General features: G+C 37.3%; 1 protein-coding gene across 1 annotated transcript in view; it reads right to left on the reverse strand.

The window, feature by feature from the left end:
- LOC150098895 (proclotting enzyme-like) overlaps positions 1–19,626 on the reverse strand; it is a 125,448-nt gene that overhangs the window by 67,513 nt on the left and 38,309 nt on the right. The window contains exons 3-4 of the mRNA XM_090405460.1: positions 15,320–15,655; positions 1,085–1,161 (exon numbers count right to left, since the gene is read on the reverse strand). Coding sequence (XP_090261586.1) covers positions 1,085–1,161; positions 15,320–15,655 — 413 coding nt within the window. The remainder of the gene's footprint in view (positions 1–1,084; positions 1,162–15,319; positions 15,656–19,626) is intronic.

The following is a 19,626-nucleotide window of genomic DNA, read 5'->3' on the forward strand; positions in this document are numbered from 1 at the left end:
AAATGACAAGAAGTTTGGGAGGGTAATTAGTAATAGTATAATAGTACCAATATTGTGGCAATTTGGGAGGATATGAATAAGCTGCAAAGATAGACAAATGAATTTCAATATTAGTTTAGCACAGCTAAGTACAAGGCTTTGAAATTTGAGATCCACAAATGGGAGGCCGATATTCTCTTGGTGGAACTATACTGGAAGAGGTGAAAGAAGTCGGGGATCTTGGAGTGATATTAGAGAGAAATTTGAAGTTAAGGTATAGATTGCAAAGATCCTGAAGGCAACATTATTAAAATTCTGAGGACACTGACATCAGAGATAAGTGGATGGCAGTCCATTGTATAGGGCTCTGATCAGATCCCTATACAATGTGTGGATTGCTCAGATCTTGTCACTGGGATTTAAAGGGAATCAAGTAACTTTGGAGAGAATACAGAAACATACAACAAAAATGATATTAAAACTGCAGAATAGACCATTTAATCTGCAGATCTGATGGACAGATGTGGTGCTAGGACTGAGACATTTAAACTGCTGATAGGTATTTAAGTACCTGAATTGAGAGTGGAGAGATTTTTCATATGATAAAATGAAGGGAAGAAACAAGAACAAGAGAACATCCCTGGAGGATGCAGAAGTAGTAAGTCTGAGGGCCAAAATAATAAGTGCTTTGTATAGAGCATTAGTAGAATTGTAGAATGCACTGCTTGAGAACGTAGAGAGAGGGCAGACAGTGAATGAGTTCATAGAGTAGTATGACAAACTGTCATCTAAGTGGGCCACCCACCAATGAGTGTCAGGGACACTCCATGGAGTTCCTATATAATAATACAAGTATAACAACATTAAATTTTATTTGCAGTAATCTACACCCTACAGAATCAAGCCGTTTCTATTATAAAAAATGAGGACCAAGTCAAGACTGAACTTCAGACTCTCTCAAATTTATTTTGTTCTTAACGGCAATTAAAAAAAATAATATTATTATTATTTTGAATAATGCATATATCAGAGATAAATGTGCATAAGAAATTTCCAATCTCTCTCTAATTTTTTATAGCTCCTAATGAACAAATACCATACTTACCATCCATGGCCATGCTGCGACTTCAGCAATCCGTCCACCAACTATCCGTGTTGTTGAAGAACTGCTATTTCCACATGCTAAATAGGAAAGAAATTTATTTTAATTAACATTTATCTGAACACTTACTGAAGAGGAATGGTGGAATTTGTGGATGTGTGTAATTATGGATTGACAGAAAAACTTACACTAAAATGCAAACCATCTGACTGATATATCTGGAGAGAGGTGTCTTGAGAAAGTATTGTTCTGTGAGAGGAAGTGCAGAGCCATGGAAACTAGAATTTGGGAGAGGGGAGATCAGGTGAGTGTGGATCAAGACAGACATAAGTGGGAGAGTGATCACATGATGCTGAATGTACCTCCCCAGGTTCTTAGTGTTAGTGAGATAAGTAACACAATGTGTAAGAGACATTGTGGAATGAAGAAGATACTGCAATTTAAGTATACTAATGCCAGAAGTATTTGGAATAAGGATGAGGAGTTTTAAGCACTGGTTAGTTCAACTAGACCAAATATTATCGATATGTTATTATTATGATACAGACCTCCATGAAGTCACAAGACTCATCGTTGGAGGCCTACCCTAGAAAACACAGTTTATCACACTGCTCTGTGAACCCACTGGCCTGTGCTTCACCACTCTATCAGGAAATGCATTCCACGGTTCAAACACCCTCCGTACAAAAAAACCACTCCATATCCTCTTTCTCACAACTTCCTTTTGTAACTTCCAGGGTAGGCACCTGTCCTTGCTTCTTCCCCTCCCCTCTTTTACCAAATGAAAGAATCCCGGTGTCAACCCTGTAACTGCTGATAGGTGGCAAAATCTCATTTAGTCCTTTGCTTTATTGACATCCAGATTAATCAATATTTGAAAAAACATGCTCTCTTTTTGCGCTTCTAATCCTTGAACATGTCCTATCCTTCTAGTATTAAAACCCTTCTCTCGGTTGAAATATCCCCCCCCCCCCCCAAAAAAAAAAGTGCAAAAGCCTCAAAATCATATCACCTCTCCTTTTATCTACCAAACTCTGCAATCCACATTCCCTCAGCCTATCCTCATAATTCACACCATACTGTCCTGATCTCATCTTTGTTATCCACCTCTGCACTCTCTCTCTCTCCATGTTTAATTTATTCCCTTCAAATCCTGGGAACCGAATTTGAGCATAATAGTCCAAGTGTGGTCTGATCAGAGCTTTATACAATGGAATGACAACTTTTATATCTCTCCAGGTCAGCATCCTTCTCAGTATTGCAACAATCCTCTGGGTTACCTTCACTACTTTTGCACTATGTTCCCTGAATTTACAAGTTTCTACCAGTCATCATCCCAAAATACCTTGCCTCCCTTACTTCCTCAAATGCAGTTCCTCCAACAGAGTATGTAGCCTTCCATCGATGTATCCCAAACTTCAAGACTTTTCATTCATCTTGCAAAGCTACTACATCTGCATTATTACTAATAACTTTTCAGCTTCACATCATCTGCAAACAACTGAATATCTCCCTGCAATCCATTGACAATGTCATTGATATAAAGGTTAAACAATACATGTCGCAGTACCGAGCCCTATGGGATCCCACTTGCAATCTTCTGCTTCCTCATACCCCACTCTGATACCTATCAGATAGCCAATCCCAAATCCAGTTCACCAACCTAACATCTAAACCCATTTGCTGCAACTTAATTATCAGTTTAACATATGGTAAACTGTCAAATGCCTTTGTAAAATCCAGAAAAATGGGAGAATATGCCTTTCCCTCATCAGCTGCTCATCACTTTATCGCAAAAGCAATCATATTACTAAAACAAGAGCAACAAATTAACAAATCTATGCTGACTCTCACAATTAATATTACCCTCATCTTCACAATCCTGTAAATGATCCCTCATTACTTTCTTCAAAATCTTAATAATTACTAACAAAATACAAACTACTCTATAGTTGACACTTCCAGTCTGCTACCACCCTTATGCAGTGGCACTATCTGACCCTCCTTCCACTTCTTCAGCACCTTTCCCATGGCCAGACTTTCACTGAAAAGTCAGGTCAACGGAACAGTCAGTTTTTTTTTTTTGCACATTCTTTCAAAACCTGTGGCGAAATCCCATTTAATCCTATTGCTTTATTGACATCTGGATTACTCAGTATTTGAAAAAACACACTCTCTTCTAAACCTTGAACCTGTCCTATCCCTCTAGTATTAAAACCCTTCTCCAGGTTGCCCAAAAAAAGTGTTCATTGAACAACTCACTGAGGGTAATATTAACTGTGAGATTCAGAATGGATTTGTCAAGGAATGCTCTTGTTTTAGTAATATGATTGCTTTTGAGATAAAGTGACAAGAAGACAAGCAAGAAGAATGATTGTTATGGGAAATTTTAACTACAGCAGTATAAATTGGGAGGGGGGGGGGGGAAGATGCATGTAACAATAAGGGAATGGAATTTCTAGAATTCTTGAGGGACAATTATCATAGGCAACATGTAATAGAGGGAACAAGAGGTTCAAGAGTTTTGGACTTGGTCATAGCATCAGAAGAGTTGATAATAACTGAAATGACATCTCTCCCACCAGTTGGAGAGAGTGACCATGTGGTTTTGACTTGGAAGATGAATAGACATGCAAGAGTATTTAAAAGTGGGAACATATGTGGAATTATAAGGCAGGTGATTATAATAGTCTTAGACATCAACTTGGGCAAGTTTCATGGAGGAAGGAATTGGAAGGCCGGAATATCATTGGTGCTTGGGAAATTGTGAAAGAATATTTGTTAGCAGCAATAGTATGCTGTATTCCACAAGTGAAGAAGAGGACACAATTTGGTGTAAAGTAGATGACAAACAATATTGAACAGGAGCTGCATGTGAAAAAGAGTCTATGAAAGAGATATACGAAGACAGGTGAAGAGCAGATGCATAAAGAATATAAGACACAGGCCTGGAGAGTGACCAGTATGGTAAGGAAGGCAAAACTGGAATATGAGAAGAGATTGGCCCTAAGATCCAAAGAAAATCCTAGGGAATTTTTTAGCTAAGTGGCCAGTAGGAGGAGAAATGATTGTGGAAAAATGACATTGTGGGATAAAAATAGGAATAGAGTGATTGATGCAGAGGACATAGTGGAATTGTTCAATGAACACTATTGGTGTATTTCATCCTGGAGGAGCAAATTTTAATACTAGAGGGACAGGGCAGGTTTGAGGTTTAGAGGTGCAGGAGGAAAGTGTGTTCCAAATATTGAGTACTCTGGATGTCAGCAAAGCTGTGAGACTGGATGGTATTTCACCACGAGTTTTCAGAGAATGTGCTAAGGAACTGACAGCTGCTTTGACCTGGCTTTTCAATGAAAGTCTGGCTATGGGAAAAGTGCTCCAGGGAATGGAAGGAAGGTAAGATAGTGCCATTGCATAAGGGTAGTAGCAGAACGGAAGTGTCTAATTATAGGCCAGTTTGTGTGTCATCGGTAGTTGTTAAGATCTTGGAGAAATTAGTTAGGGACTGTATACAACATTGGGCAGAAGACGGTAATGTTATCTCTGAGAGTCAACATGGACTTGTGAGGGGGCACTCTTGTTTTAATAATATGCCTTTTATAATAAAGTTACAAGAGCAGTAGATGAGGGAAAGGCATATACTGCCATTTTCTTGGATTTAGCAAAAGCATTTGACAGGGTGCCACATGATAAGCTGATATTTAAGTTGCAGCACATGGGTTTGGATGTCAGGTTGGTCAGCTGGATTCAGGATTGGCTGTCCGATAGGTATCAGAGAGCTGTGTATGGTGGGGTTGGTATGATAATATCAACAGAAAAATCAAAAACTATGGCCTTTAAAGGACAAGATCCAGCAAGAACTAAAATAGTAATAGATAACAAGATCTTAGAACAGGTGAATTCATTTAACTACCTAGGATGTACGATCACATATGAAAATAAAAAAGATATAAACGTAAAAATTGCAAAATATTTAAAAATAACAGGTGTAATTAACTCTATATTTAAACCAAACCTACTCCAAAAACAAACCAGACTAAAAGTATACAATACATTAGCCCTACCAGTCTTAATGTATAGAAGCGAAATCTGGACAATAAAACAAAAAGACAAAGATTAATAACAGCAGAAATGAAGTTTATGAGAAAAACTGCAAAGTATACCCTATTTGATCAGAAAAGAAACAAAGAAATTATGAAAGAACTAAACCAAGAACCAGTAATAGAAAAAATTAAAAAATATAAACGTAAATGGATGGAACACGTTCAAAGAATGAAAACAAAAAGATTACCAAAACAGGCCTTAAAGTACAAGCCATTAGGAAAAAGAAAACCAGGACATCCTCTTAAACGATTCAACAATGACTTCTAAGGCCAGAACAGGCCATACTAGGCCTAAATCCTTGATATACATGATGATGATGTTGTGTATGGTGGGGCAGTTTCAAGGAGGCAGAGGGTTACAAGTGGGGGTCCCACAGGGCTCAGGACTGGAACCTATATTGTTTAATTTATATCAATGACATTGTCAGTGGATTGCAGTGGGATATTCAGCTATTTGCGGATGATGTGAAGCTGGGAAGGGTTATTAGTAATATTGCAAATGTGGTAGTCATGCCAGAGGATTTGAATAAACTAGACAGATGGGCAAATGAATGGGGGAATGTCGGTTTAATGCAACAAAATGTAAGGTTTGAGGTTTGGGACACATTGATGGGATGCTGCATACTCTATTGGAGGAAGTAGGGGAGACAAGAGATCTGGGGTTGATCATTAATAGAAACCTGAAATTCAAGGGACATATTGCAAAAGGTGGTGAAGGTAACACAGAGGATTGCTGCAATAATGAGAAGGATACTGACCTGCAGAGATAAAAGCATTATCATTCCATTGTATAAAACCCTGATCAGACCACACTTAGACTATTGTTCTCAGATTTGGTCTCTCGGATTGGAAGGGGATAAATTAACTGTGGAAAGGGTACAGAGGCGGATAACAAAGACAGTTTCAGGACTGTACAATGTTAGTTATGAGGATTGGCTGATGGAATGTGGACTGCAGAGTTTGGTGGATAGAAGAAGGAGAGATGATATGATTGACACTTTTAAACTGTTGAGAGGTGGTTGCAGGGTTGACACTGGGGAGTTCTTTTGCTTGGTTGAACAGCAGGAAGGAGTGATGACAAGGGGCCATCTCTGGAAGTTATGAAAGGAATCTGTGAGCAAGAGGGTGAGCAGTGGTTTCTTTGCATGGAGGATGGTTGAACCATGGAATGCATTGCCTGATGGAGTGGTGAGAGCGAGAATGGTCAATGAGTTTAAGGAGTAGTATGATAGACTTTGTGTTTCCTTGGAGGGACCTCCCACGATGAGTCTTGACAGACTTGTGTTTCCTAGGAAGGACCTCCTGCGATGAGTCTTTCGACTCCTTGGAGGCCTAAATAATAATAATAAAAAAACTCCACTATGTCCTTTGCATCAGTGATTCTATTCCCAATTTTATCCAGCAATGTCATTCTTCTGTAATCATTTCTCCTCCTTCTGGCCACACAGAAAAAAAATTCCTTAGGATTTTCTTTAGATCTCAGGGCCAGTCTATTCTCATATTCCTTCCTTATGAGAATAAGGAAGGAATATTAGAATGGACTCTCCTTCCTTATAATACTAGTCACTCTCCTGAGCTGAGTCATATTCTTCATGCATCTTCTCTTCACTCCTCTCCTTATATCTCTTCCATAACCACTTTTATACTTGCAGTTCCCATTTGATATTGTTTGTAATCCACTTTACACCAAATTGTGTTCACTTCTTCGCTCACATTATACAACTTGTATTGCTGCTAATAAATATTCCTTCACAAGCACCTAAGCACTGATGATATCTCGCCCTTCCAATTCCTCCATCCACGGAACTTCCCCAAGCTGATATCTAAGACTATTACTTGTCACTTTATTATCACCTGCCCTATAATTCCACACACATTCCTTTCTCTTTGATATTCCTGCATTATTCATCTTCCAAGTCAAAACCACATGGTCACTCTCTAACTGGGGGAAGAGATGCCATCTCAGTTATAATCAGCCATTCTGATGCTATGACCAAATCTAAAACTCTTTGACCTCATGTTTCTTCTACTACATATTGTCTAAGACATTTGTCCCTCAAGAATTCCAGAAATTCCATTCCCTTACTACGTGTTCACAATTTATACTTCTGTAATTAAAAAATCCCATAGCAGTCATTCTTTTTGCACTCACCAAGCTCAACTGCCTGAACATCTGCTCTTCACCCTTTATGCTTCCTGGCTTATAGCAACACCACACTAAATATCATGTCCTGACCACCTCTACCTCACACCATATGCTTTCAAAACCATTAGTGACACTGCCTCCAAATCTTCCAGTCTGAGAAGACATAAGTCATCACTTATCATAAGCAGTACTCTGCACCGTGTTTGATCTTCCTATCGCAACGAAAAATGCCATATTGTAAAATGTCTTGTGAAATATAGAAAAACTTTTCACCTACATCGATTTTACATGGGCCATAAAATACATATAATTAGAAGTGTATATAGCCTGTTTTAATGTAATAAATTTTGTAATATATTGTAAGAATAACTGAATGCAGAACCACAAGCAATTGTAACTAAAAGGATCAGACAGGATTATGCTAGTAAATTGAAGGTCAACAATAGTCTCAAAGGTCACAGAATTAGAGGAGTTTTGCTGCCAAAAACCAAATGTAAGCATGGGTAATGTCAGGGCACTTTCAGAAAATCCCTGAAGTTTGGAAGATAAGCCATGGGACACCCAATAATATAAAAGGCAGAGATTGAGGGGCGAGAGGGTTCACTCTTTTTTGGTTCCTGTGGAAAGCTTTTTGAGAAGGAGAACAGTCGGAGTCCCGTGAGTGAGTCATCTGTGAAATTGTGTGGAGTTCAATGGCAGGAGAGGCCATATTTCAGGAAATCCTTCCGGAGATATTCTTCAATTACTTTTCCAAGGAAGGAATTTGCAAGACGACGACTGTCAGATGGTGCCCGATCACAACCATTGCATAAGAATGAGAAAAGAATCAGCGGAATTCACCCTACCCAGGACTTTACCAGATATTGTGAGCTAGTAAGTAAATTGCTGTATGTTAATGTCTGAGATTGTGTGTGTAAAATGATCGATGCTAGTTCTGTTTAATTAATAGTGAAATGTGGTGAAGAGGTCAGAAAGCTGAACATTAAGCATTACATTAGATTCAGCATTACATGATGTATTCCCCCTTTCTCCCAAGCATTTCTCCCTACCCTGATAATTCTAGTTTTCCTGTATTGTCCACTGAATGTGCATAAAAGAATATTGTAAACTTGAGTATTGCTTGTGTTACCTAATGCTTAGAACGTGTTATATATAATTTTTGCCTTATATTAATAGGATTGAGAATAAGGATATGTATGCTAAATTCCATCCACGTGTCTAATAAGGATTAGTACACTTGAATTATAGCAATCTAGATTGAGGATTTTTGCTCAAAACAAATTATTTTCCTCAGTCTATGGTACTAGCACATGTGAGAGTACATTTTATGACATTGATAAGGGGTGGGAGTAAGCTAAGAGGATTACGAGCAGACTAAAGTCAAATAATAGTATTATATGTGAGTTTGAGATTAGAGCATATAGGCATTTTACACAAGCTCAAGCAGTTACAAATAAAAATGAAGTAAGAGGGGAAATACATTGAAGATATGAGTAATGCTATGTACAATAACAGTAAACAAATATAAATAAAGATAAAATATACGTATGTAAAAAAGTTACAATACCCTGCTATTTCTATTCCTGTCAGTATATCGTCTTCCATCAACTATGTCTCAGAGATCTGAATAATCTTTGGACAGGCTGATGCTATCAGCACCACCAATTCATCTCCTTTATTTCAGATACTCCTGGCATTAGTATAAAGAATCAAGGCATTGTCACTGTCTCTATACCTATTATTATTCCCTACAGGCTCCACTGGATTCAGCATTGCATGATGTATTCCCTCTTTCTTCCAAGCACTTATTCCCACAAGACACTGCTACTACTATCTACCCTGATAATTCTAGTTTTTCCTGTATTGTCCCTGTATTGTCCACCGAGAACAGCATTTTCTCTAGATGCCTACATCCTTCCTCATTCGTGCAAGTCATCTCTCGCATAGAGGTCCTTTCTGTCCTCAAATGCCCTCCAAACCTCTCTTTCAACACATTCTGGCTATTATATTATTCATTATTGATGCTCTTCTCCATAGCTCTGCATCATCATACCTGGGCAACACACTCATTATCATCCCTCTCTCGGTCTTCTTCTTCCATACAACTTCAAGCATGAACCTAAGATCTCTTGCCACCAGATTCCCACTGCCTCTCAAGTCATTCATGCTTACCATCACAATGATCTCATCCATCCTTTCACCTTGCATAATTGTCATAGTCGCACCATATATCATTCCTCCAGGTAAACACTCCTCTAGCATTCTATTTTGTACACCATGGATCATCGAGTCTCCATACATTGCACTTCTTACCACTTTGTTTCTTCTTGTTCACATGCATCCCTCACACTGCCTCCTTGAACACTTTCTTTCTTTATTCCCCCACTTACCTGCCATCCTTACCTGCTGTCTTAGTGAAACTAAGATAGCAGGTAAGGAGATGGCAGAGGAAACAATGAGAGAAGGGGGGGGGGTGCTAATGATAGCAAAAGCATTGAAATCAAAAAGAGTAGAAGTACATCAGAACAGAGATGCAGAAAGCAGTTTATTTGAGGCTGTCTGGTGTGAAACAATTGAAGCCAACAGGATAAAATATATAGTTGGTTGCTGCTATAGGCCAGGGGATATAAGGAAAAATGTTGATTTTATTCAATGTCAAATTAGCCTAATGAGTATAGGTCAAGTAATGATTATGGGGAACTTCAACTATGGAGACAGGCTGGAAAGAGGAATGGTCACAGAGAGGAAAGGAAATGGAAGCTGCTAAGAGATAATTAACTTAGGGACATGACGTTAAAAGTACTGGATCTGGTCATAGCATCGATGAACATAGTGCTAACCACTGTAGTCACTCTGACTCCATTTGAGAATGTGATCATATTTCTGGAGACTATATACCCAGAGTCAGGAGAATAAATCAGGTAGGAGTTAAATGGATGAATAGAATCATTAAGCCCAAGTTTCCAAAAAAGAAAAAGTTGTGACGAGAATATAAAGAAAAAGGTGATCAGTATTCACATGAGCAGTATTGTAACAAACAAGAAGGGTGACAGATTTTGTAACAATGGCCAAAGCTAATTATGAGAGGAAGCAAGCTGATGAAATCAAAAGAAATCCTAAAGAGTTCTTTTACTATGTAGCAGGAAAAGGAAGCTTCATTATCGAAGGATAATTTTGATGCATGATGGTAGTAGGGAAGTAACAGAAGCAAATAAAATCATTGAGATACTGAGTGATTATTTTACAAGTGTGTAATATCCAGGTGGAGATATTCCAGTGTCATATGTGACATTGACCAATGGGAGAACAGAGGTAGACAAATTTGAAGTCCTTATGATAATACAAAATCTTAATGCAAGTACAGGGATGAAGGCATATGAGTTCATGTATTATGAAAATGTGCAAGGGAATTGACACTTATTCTGACCAAGCTGTTTGAATTTGAGCTTCAGTTCTTGAAAGATACATACACATACGTCTGGTACATATACATAATGGAGTAGAAAGTAGACAAAACACACTGCTCGGAAAAAAATCAATTGACACCTTCCCCCCCCCCTTCCATGGGCAAGGTGCATTGCTATGCAACAAGTCAAATATTAGTAACTGGTATAAATTGGAGGAATATAATGCTCCCAAGTCAGTGCAGCTATGTCTGAATAAAATGGCTGCAAGAAGGGAACTGATGGAGTTTGAAAGAGGCATTGTGACAGGATGACATGTTGCAGGCCTATCTTTTCGGCAAATAGTCGACAAACTGAGCCATCCCAGGGTTGCTTCTTCCATGCCATGGCTCTTTCTTCCTCACATTATGATGTTCATTAACTTCTTTTCAAGCAGTGTATGTATAGGTGCTTTTGCATATATAAACTGGAAATAAAACTCAGATGTATGGTTTGCAATTCAAATCATATTTTGAAAATTAACACAAGGTGTAGCCCAGAGCTCAACAGCAAAGTTAACAAAAGCTGAACTTTGTTCTACATCAGGATATACTGTTCTGATCGTTATGATGCTCCCATTACAGTAATGGATGTCAACACACTAGCAATCATAAAATACAATGTGGCTTTCAACAGTTTTATGTACTTAATTGCAACTAAGAAGCTAACCAAAATGTCTGAACAATTCTTCCATTGCTCAGACATTTTGGTTAGCTTCTTAATCAAAAACATAAGCAATAATAGATTACATAATATTTTATCTAAACAGACATTGATCAAATTCAGATAACCTGGATCTGATTAATAATTAAAGAATGTAAAAAATGAGACTAGTCTTTTTAACATACAGTGTTAAATTTAATACAGGCAAGATCATAGTCATTGCTCATCTTACAGCTAACTAACAGTTCTTCAGTGTTACCTCATCCGAGCCATACTAAACAGTTAAAAACAAGTATAGTAACAGTTTAAAAATCATATAAAAAGTAACTTTTAATTCCAGGATTGTAGAAGCATAAGACTATATTAATCACAGAACGAAAGTGATACCATGGAGGTAAAAGAAAGTACAGATGAGTACTTGGAAGGACTCATCTGTACTTACTTTTTCATTTTATTTATTGTAACTGAAGGAAAACTGAAGTGAAGGAAAGTAGGAATGAGGAAACAAAAGAAATGAATGACAGACAGAGGAAGTGACACTGCAGGAGTAACAGGTAGTGTGATTATCAGGATGCAAGAATTGAAGAATGAGTTGATCAGAATGAGAAATGAGATGAAGAATATGTGCAGTAAGATTAGAAGTTTAGTGGATAGAAATGAAAGAGTCAAAGGGAAAGAAGGAAGGAAGGAAAGTATAGAAAAAGAGGTGACAAATGACTCGAAAACAGAAATGTATAAAGACTTCATTATAGGTTTGGTGAATGGCAGGATCCACAAGGTCTTTTTCCAGGAGAGAGAATTAGCAGAATAATTGATGCATTGGATATGAAAAGTAAATAAACAAGAGAGTTAGTGGTGGTGGAAACAAATGCTAGTTGGACATAAGGAGAATGTAAGCATGGATATCAGGGAGTTATTGAAGAGAGTGAAAGATAACAGTATGGTAGGAAAGATGGTCAGTGTGTTTCCAAGATATGATAAGGATGATTTGAGACAGAAATTAAGAATTATGAATAGTGTGTGTTAGCAGAGCTATATGAGAAAAAGGAATTTTTAAATGTCTAGGATGCATTTGAGGGAAGGATGGATTTGTACAAAAGTGATAGGTTGCACTTAAATAAATCTAGTTTGAGTCAAATAGAAAGACTGTTACTAGAAGCAATATGAACAAGAGATCAGAGGAAGTAAGAGATAAAGTTAAAAATCAGGAGAGAGAGAGGAGCTGGTGAAACTGAGGTGGTCATGAATGAAAATAGCAGTAGCATGAGAGATGATGAAAGAACAATAATAATAATAATAATAATAATAATAATTTCGCATGGTGATACAACGGCCGTGAGTTCCCTTTTTTTTTTTCTTTTTTCTTTTTTTTTTTTCAGGGATGTACGGCACCACATCAATTTCCCCAAATTTTATCCGGGCTTGGAACTGGCATAGCTGATAAATTAGGTCTATGGCTGGGTCAGTATTCCTATTCCTGACTCCGTGTGTTCACGGAGCCGGTTTGCCTGCTTTGCAGGATGAAAAACCAGAGATTAACTGGCAGAAAATACCCTGCTCTCCATGCCCAAGACCAGCTAACTTGGCTATGGCTAAGGAAGATCCTTAAGCTCCTCACATCGTTGACAGGAATCGAACCTAGGACACTCCTTTCCCAGGCATATGGTTGCAAAGTGCAAAGCCACTAGGCTAACTGCACAGACGATGAAAGAACAGAATGCAATGGACAGGAAAATAGGTCGGGGGGGGGTGAATGTGGACAGGGAGATACAGTATAAGGAGGGTGGATGCTGGAAGCAGTAGTGAATATGTATGTATTTTTGAAGTCAATTGATGACTGAACAAGCAGCTCAATCGAGAATAAGTAAAGAGGAGAAAAGTGTGTGGGGGGGGGAATACCCATGGCTGTAACCTCAATTTGTTTGTAGAATTTTTTATGTGGCAAAACAAAATAGCCCAACTTCATAGTAAACTGAAACAAGGCTGAGATATCAGGAGGAAATTCTGTTTGGATAAGTGCCAAGGTGTCCTTTAGTGGGATATTTGTGAATAAGGAGACATCAAAACTGACCATTAAGTAAGTGGAGTGGAGTATGAGGTCTTGTATGTTGGACTTAAAATGGGCTGAGTTTTTGATATGTGACAAGGTATTATCAGTAGTACAGGAAAGCACTTTGGCTAAATGTTTCTCTTTATGGATTTTTGGAAGTCCATAAATATGGGGGGGGGGGGAATTGTAGGATTTTAGTTTGTTGGTCACGTCTGCCGGCCAGGATGTAACATTTTTTAGTAGTTTATGGATGGTTGCAATCTGTGTGTTGGTGGGGTCATAATTTAATAGGTGGCAGGCAGTTCAGTCTTTAAAAAGGGTGGTCATTTTTTTATAATATAATCTGTATGGTTTAAAAGGACAGTAGCATTGCCCATGCCTGTTTTCAGGATTTTTTTTTTTTTTTTTTGTTTATTTCTTAGATGTAGAAGGGTTTTTTGTTCTCTGTTGGGCAGGTTCTTTGCAGGAGGTTTTGTCTGTGATAGAATGTTGGCCTCACTGGTGGGAAGGTTGTAGATTCCACACTAGATATGGATCATGAAATCTTTTGTTGGCACATGTCTAGGTGCAATGGCGAAGTTGTGGCAAGGGTTTAGTGCGTTGATGGAGTCTACTTCAAGGATAGTGGTGAATAGATTAATTACATTGTTTTCAGGTGGTCTTGGGGGCATTGATAGCTTCTTTTTTGTTAAATGTTCAAACGTTTTGATGTGCCGACTTTTTTATTTTTGCAAATTCCTTGGCAGCTACAACCTCTGGATTTATCTGGAGTTTACCAGGTACTGTGCAGATGCATTCATTCTTATTATAGACAAAGAGGTAGGAAAGCAAAAATCCATATAGCGGAGCACCAGGATCACATCTGATTCCATCTATGGCCACTCAGGATAAGCAGACCGTGTCTTGGATACCCAACACAGGATCCGGTGGGGGGAAAAAAGCCACCTTACTCCACCGAAGAACATTTAAGTTCGAGAGGCTTTTCCTCTAATCTACTCCAGCTTTTACCAACTACCCCAACCTAAACAAATATGATTGTATCTGACTGCCCCTCATATAGGAAACTCTTATCTGCAGACAGTTAGCCCAACAGCCAAGAACACTCTACCAAAGCCAATAGGTGGCAAAATTGTAGGATTCTAGGTCTTCCTGTATATTTTCAGTTTTCATCTTTGTTACTGAAGTGTGTGCGCCTCCATGCACGTGTTTAATACCATTGTATTAATCTCAGAAGATGCCAATTTAACTTTAGCAAAATGTAGGAATGAGTAATTAAATATATTTTTAATTATCAAATCTACATTGTTAATTTCCTTAAACAATATACAATGCTTTGCTAATTTATATAAGGCCTATGATATAAAGGGTTGCATGATGCCATTTAATTTGTTAATCAGTGTTTATGCCAAGATCTCCTGGTCCAGACTTCAAGTTTACAAAGGTAAATGGAATACACATGATCTTCACACCTAACTCTATAGAATGACAGTGTGATTATAATACTTGAGGCTTCATGAGCATGGAATGAAGTGAATACCTGTCTATATCCCAAAGACTAATATAGAGTAAAGTTAATAATTAATTATAGGCATAAAATGAATTAACATATGTAATTTCTTTCAAAATAAGATTTTTTTATATGATTTGAAAAAGACAAAAAAACTGTTATGTTATTTGTTTACCTTGTCCGTGTTCTAATAATCCTAGTGTAAAACTAGAGAAATATTAGCTATAAATTTATTGTAATTCATTTTAATGTCTACTTCATTAAATTTAGTACAATAAAAAAATTTATACTATTAGACACACAGAAACGTATTTTATAAATACCAGTAGGAAGGAGTGTAGGTCTTCTCATTCCAGTAGCAGATGGTGGTGACTGAAGAGTTGCAGGATTTCTTGTAGGAGGTAAAACAGGTTGACCAGGTCCCCCACGTGACCGACTTGGTGGAGTTGGAAGAAGTGTTTCAGTGGATCTTTCACTAGCTAAAGAATTTTCTGATGATGGACAACATACCAAAGGCACTTCATCTATGTATCCACAGTTTAGTTCTCGTAAGAGATCATAATCTCTCTTATTTAACAACTCCTCACAGTCTGTGACTGGAATACACTGCACTGCTTGTAAATCTGAGCTTGCACATCTTTCTTTTGTATCAAATTGTACTGAAACAGCAAAATCAATGTCCTTAATTTTTTTTACATAAAAAAAGATAAACATTCAGTATACTAATATCAATCAAGAAACTTAATAAATCATTCAGACTAACTGCTATATCATTTTTCTGGATGAATTTAAATTATAAATAAAAAAATTTTAATTGATTTAAATCATAACACACTATAACCAAGATGGCATAAGTACATTGTATAAATAAAATGCGAGGGTGGTCTCAAAAGTTCTTGGCCTAACAATGAAAAAACGAATTTATAATTTCAAAATTATTTTTATTTTTCAACATAATCACCCTTAAGACTAATACATTTATTCCAGCAATGCTCCCATTATCCCGTCCTTGTAATGGTTCTCAGTAAGAAATGCAAAATACCCCTCTACAGCTGCAATCGCCTCTTGATTCGAAGAAAAACACTGACTAGTGAGGAAGAGTTTTAGTTTTGGGAAGAGATAGAAGTCAAAGGGAGCCAAATCCGGAGAATAGGGTGGATGTTCCAACAATTCATAGTGCAGATCCCTTAATTTTCCCATTGCCAATATACCTTTGTAGGCAGGTGCATTGACCTGATGAAAGATGACTTTTTTCTTCTGCAAACTGGGTCTTTTCTCATGAATTTTTTCATCTAGTCTGGTTAAAAGATTGGAATAATATTCCCCAGTATTGTTTTACCCTTTTCAAGATAATTAATAAACAAAATGCCTTTAGCATCCTAAAACACCGATGCCATGATCTTTCCTGCTGATGGAACCGACTGTCTTTTTTGGCGCTGAACAACCAGCTTTTGTCCACTGTTTTGACTGCTGTTTGGATTCTGGTATGTAATAGTGAATCAAAGTCTCATCCATAGCAATAAATCAAAGCACAAAATCAATTTTATTCTTGTTAAAATGCTCCAAGCACTGTTCAGAGATTTTCATGCGAATGCGTTTTTGATCTGCTGTGAGCAAACGTGGCATCCATCTTGCACAAAGCTTTTTCATTTGCAATTCTTCGTGCAAAATATATCCTACATGTTCTTTTGAAATGCCTATAGTCTCAGCAATTTCACGCACTTGGTGTTGTTACACTTTTTGAACATCCTTCACTTGGATCATCTTCAAGGCTGGTACGGCCACATTTAAACTCAGCAGCCCATTTGTTAATTGCCGAAAATGAAGGAGAAGAGTGCCCATAAACTTTTATGAACTTTGAATGAATTTCTTTTGGTGTTAATCCTTCTTTTACAAATAATTTTATAACCGCATGATACTCAATTTTATCCATTTCAAGGGATACAGACAACACTATTGCTTCAGACAGCTGTATAAGAAAACTACTTGATAGAATTTGATATTTTAAGGATACTTGTGACATAAAGACTGAATAATATAAGCACGTAAACACAAGAAAGATATTTAATTAACCAAATATTTCGGTCTGGAAATAGCAGATACGGAACATGGAACGTTAAAAGTCTACATGGAAAAGAAAACGAATTAATTGATGAATTTAAAAAATCAGGATTGGATTTGCTAGCAGTCACAGAAACAAAAAAGAAAGGTCAAGGTTGCCAGAAAATGAAAGATGGGTATATACTTTTCTATTCAGGGGTAAACCCAAGAGAATGGGGAAAACAAGGGGTAGCTTGCATAATTAAACCAAATCTCAAAGAATATATTACTAAATGGCAACTAATAAACGAAAGGTTGTTGACAATTACTATAGATTTTAAATCAGACAACCAAGTATTCACTGTAATTGTTGCATATGGCCCAAACGATAATGCCAATAAAGAAATTAAAGATGAATTCTTCGAACTCTTACAAAAAACAATTGAAGAAGTTCAAGGGCATATCATACTACTATCCTATCCCAATGGCTTTAACAGGCCTTTAAGGCCCACAACCTTCTAAGCATGCTTGGATTTCGTAACCGAAATACGAGGATAGAATGGTCACTCCTATGCCTCAAGGTATTCTTGACTATATCCCTGTGTGTTCACGGGGCCGGTTTGCCTGCTTGCGGGATGAAAAACACCAGATAAACTGGCGGAAAAAACCCTACTGCCCGCGCCCAAGACCGGCTAACTTGGCTATGGCTGAGGAAGATCCTTCAGCTCCTCACGTCTCCGATGGGAATCGAAATATCATACTACTAGGAGACCTTAATGGCCGGGTAAGGAATCAGGTAGATGAAAAAACGAAACAAGTGTTGGGATCACAAGGAGAAATAACCAGGAATAATAATGGAGAAAGAATAATAAATCTTTGCCTTACAAATAATTTAGTAATAGCGAATACTATGTTCAAGCATAAAGAAATCCATAAGTTTACCAGGGAAGAATCCAATAGAAACGAAAAATCTATAATCGACTATGCCATCATAAGCAGATCGGTACTGGAAGTATACAAAAAATGCAAGAGTCTACAGAGGTCCTGAAATAGGCAGTGACCACTGCTTATTAGTATTGGAAACAATCCATAAAATAAAAGTTGAAAAATGTAGAAAAAGTAGCAAGGAAATAAATGTTAAGATAAAGAACTACAAACTAAAGAAAGAAGAAACAGCCATTGAGTATAAAAGTAAAATAGAAGAGAAGATGAAAGAAGTAGAAAAAGAGATATATGAAGACCAAGATGTAGAAAACCTATGGTACAGGTTCAAAACACTTCTTCTAGAAACAAGCAAAGAAATTTGTGGTGTATCATTAAATAATAAACAGAAGAAACATAAAACACCCTACTTAAATTAAGGGGATATTAAATCCCACATAGTTTTAAAACTGAATAAGAAACTCAAAGATTGGAATCAGAGAGTTTCTTGCCGAATATAGTAAACTATAAAGTATCGGCGACACTAGCGTTAGCCAATGCAAGTGATCCTAGTACGTAGTACAATACCGGATGACTCGTTGCAAAGGTGGGGGAAGTTCAGATCGCTATTCTTAGGTATTTTCCATAATGTAAAAACACATTTCCTAGGAAATGTATGCTGTTATTACATTATGGAGGGAGGTCACTACCCAGACCGGTTTCAGCCTTTTTTGAGGCTTCATCAGTGAGTAGCTAGACCTAATACCAAAGTGTATAGCGAAAAGAACTTATGAACTCTGCGAACGAGTTTTCCAAACAGGTGCAACCATTAAGTTACTTAAGTATAAAGAGCTAATAAGCTTCATTTCGGCAATGAAAACATTACTTAAATTAAGGGGATATTAAATCCCACATAGTTTTAAAACCGAATAAGAAACTCAAAGATTGGAATCAGAGAGTTTCTTGTTGAATATAGTAAACTATAAAGTATCGGCGACACTAGCGTTAGCCAATGCAAGTGATCCTAGTACGTAGTGCAATACCGGACGACTCATTGCAAAGGTGGGGGAAGTTCAGATCGCTATTCTTAGGTATTTTCCATAATGTAAAAACACATTTCCTAGGAAATGTATGCTGTTATTACATTATGGAGGGAGATCACTACCTAGACCGGTTTCAGCCTTTTTTGAGGCTTCATCAGTGAGTAGCTAGACCTAATACCAAAGTGTATAGTGAAAAGAACTTATGTACTCTGCGAACGAGTTTTCCAAACAGGTGCAACTAAAAGAAGAAATTAAAAAGAAAAAGCAATTATGGAAGAGATATATAACATCAAAGCTGCAGGTTGATAGAGAACTATACAACAACCAAAGAAATAAAGTTAAAACCTTAGTGAAAGCAGAGAAAAGAAAATGCTGGGAAGACTTCAGACATACTTTAGAACAAAATTTTAAAGGAAACCAAAAACTCTTCTATAATGTTTTAAGAAGAATGAGGTCAGAGAAAGAATGCCCCATAAAGTTTATCAAAAATAAGGATGGAAAGTTACTCACAAATTCCGAAGACATCATGGAAAGATGGAAACAGTACTTTCAAGAATTATTGGAAGATGCAGGACACGGAAAAAATAGAACCCTAAGAGCAAGACACACAATCAAAATAGAAGATC

Source organism: Typopeltis vanoorti, chromosome 15 (genome assembly GCF_054136105.1).
Source record: "Typopeltis vanoorti isolate ZY-2024b chromosome 15, IOZ_Tvanoo_1.0, whole genome shotgun sequence".
Classification (NCBI taxonomy): domain Eukaryota; kingdom Metazoa; phylum Arthropoda; class Arachnida; order Uropygi; family Thelyphonidae; genus Typopeltis; species Typopeltis vanoorti.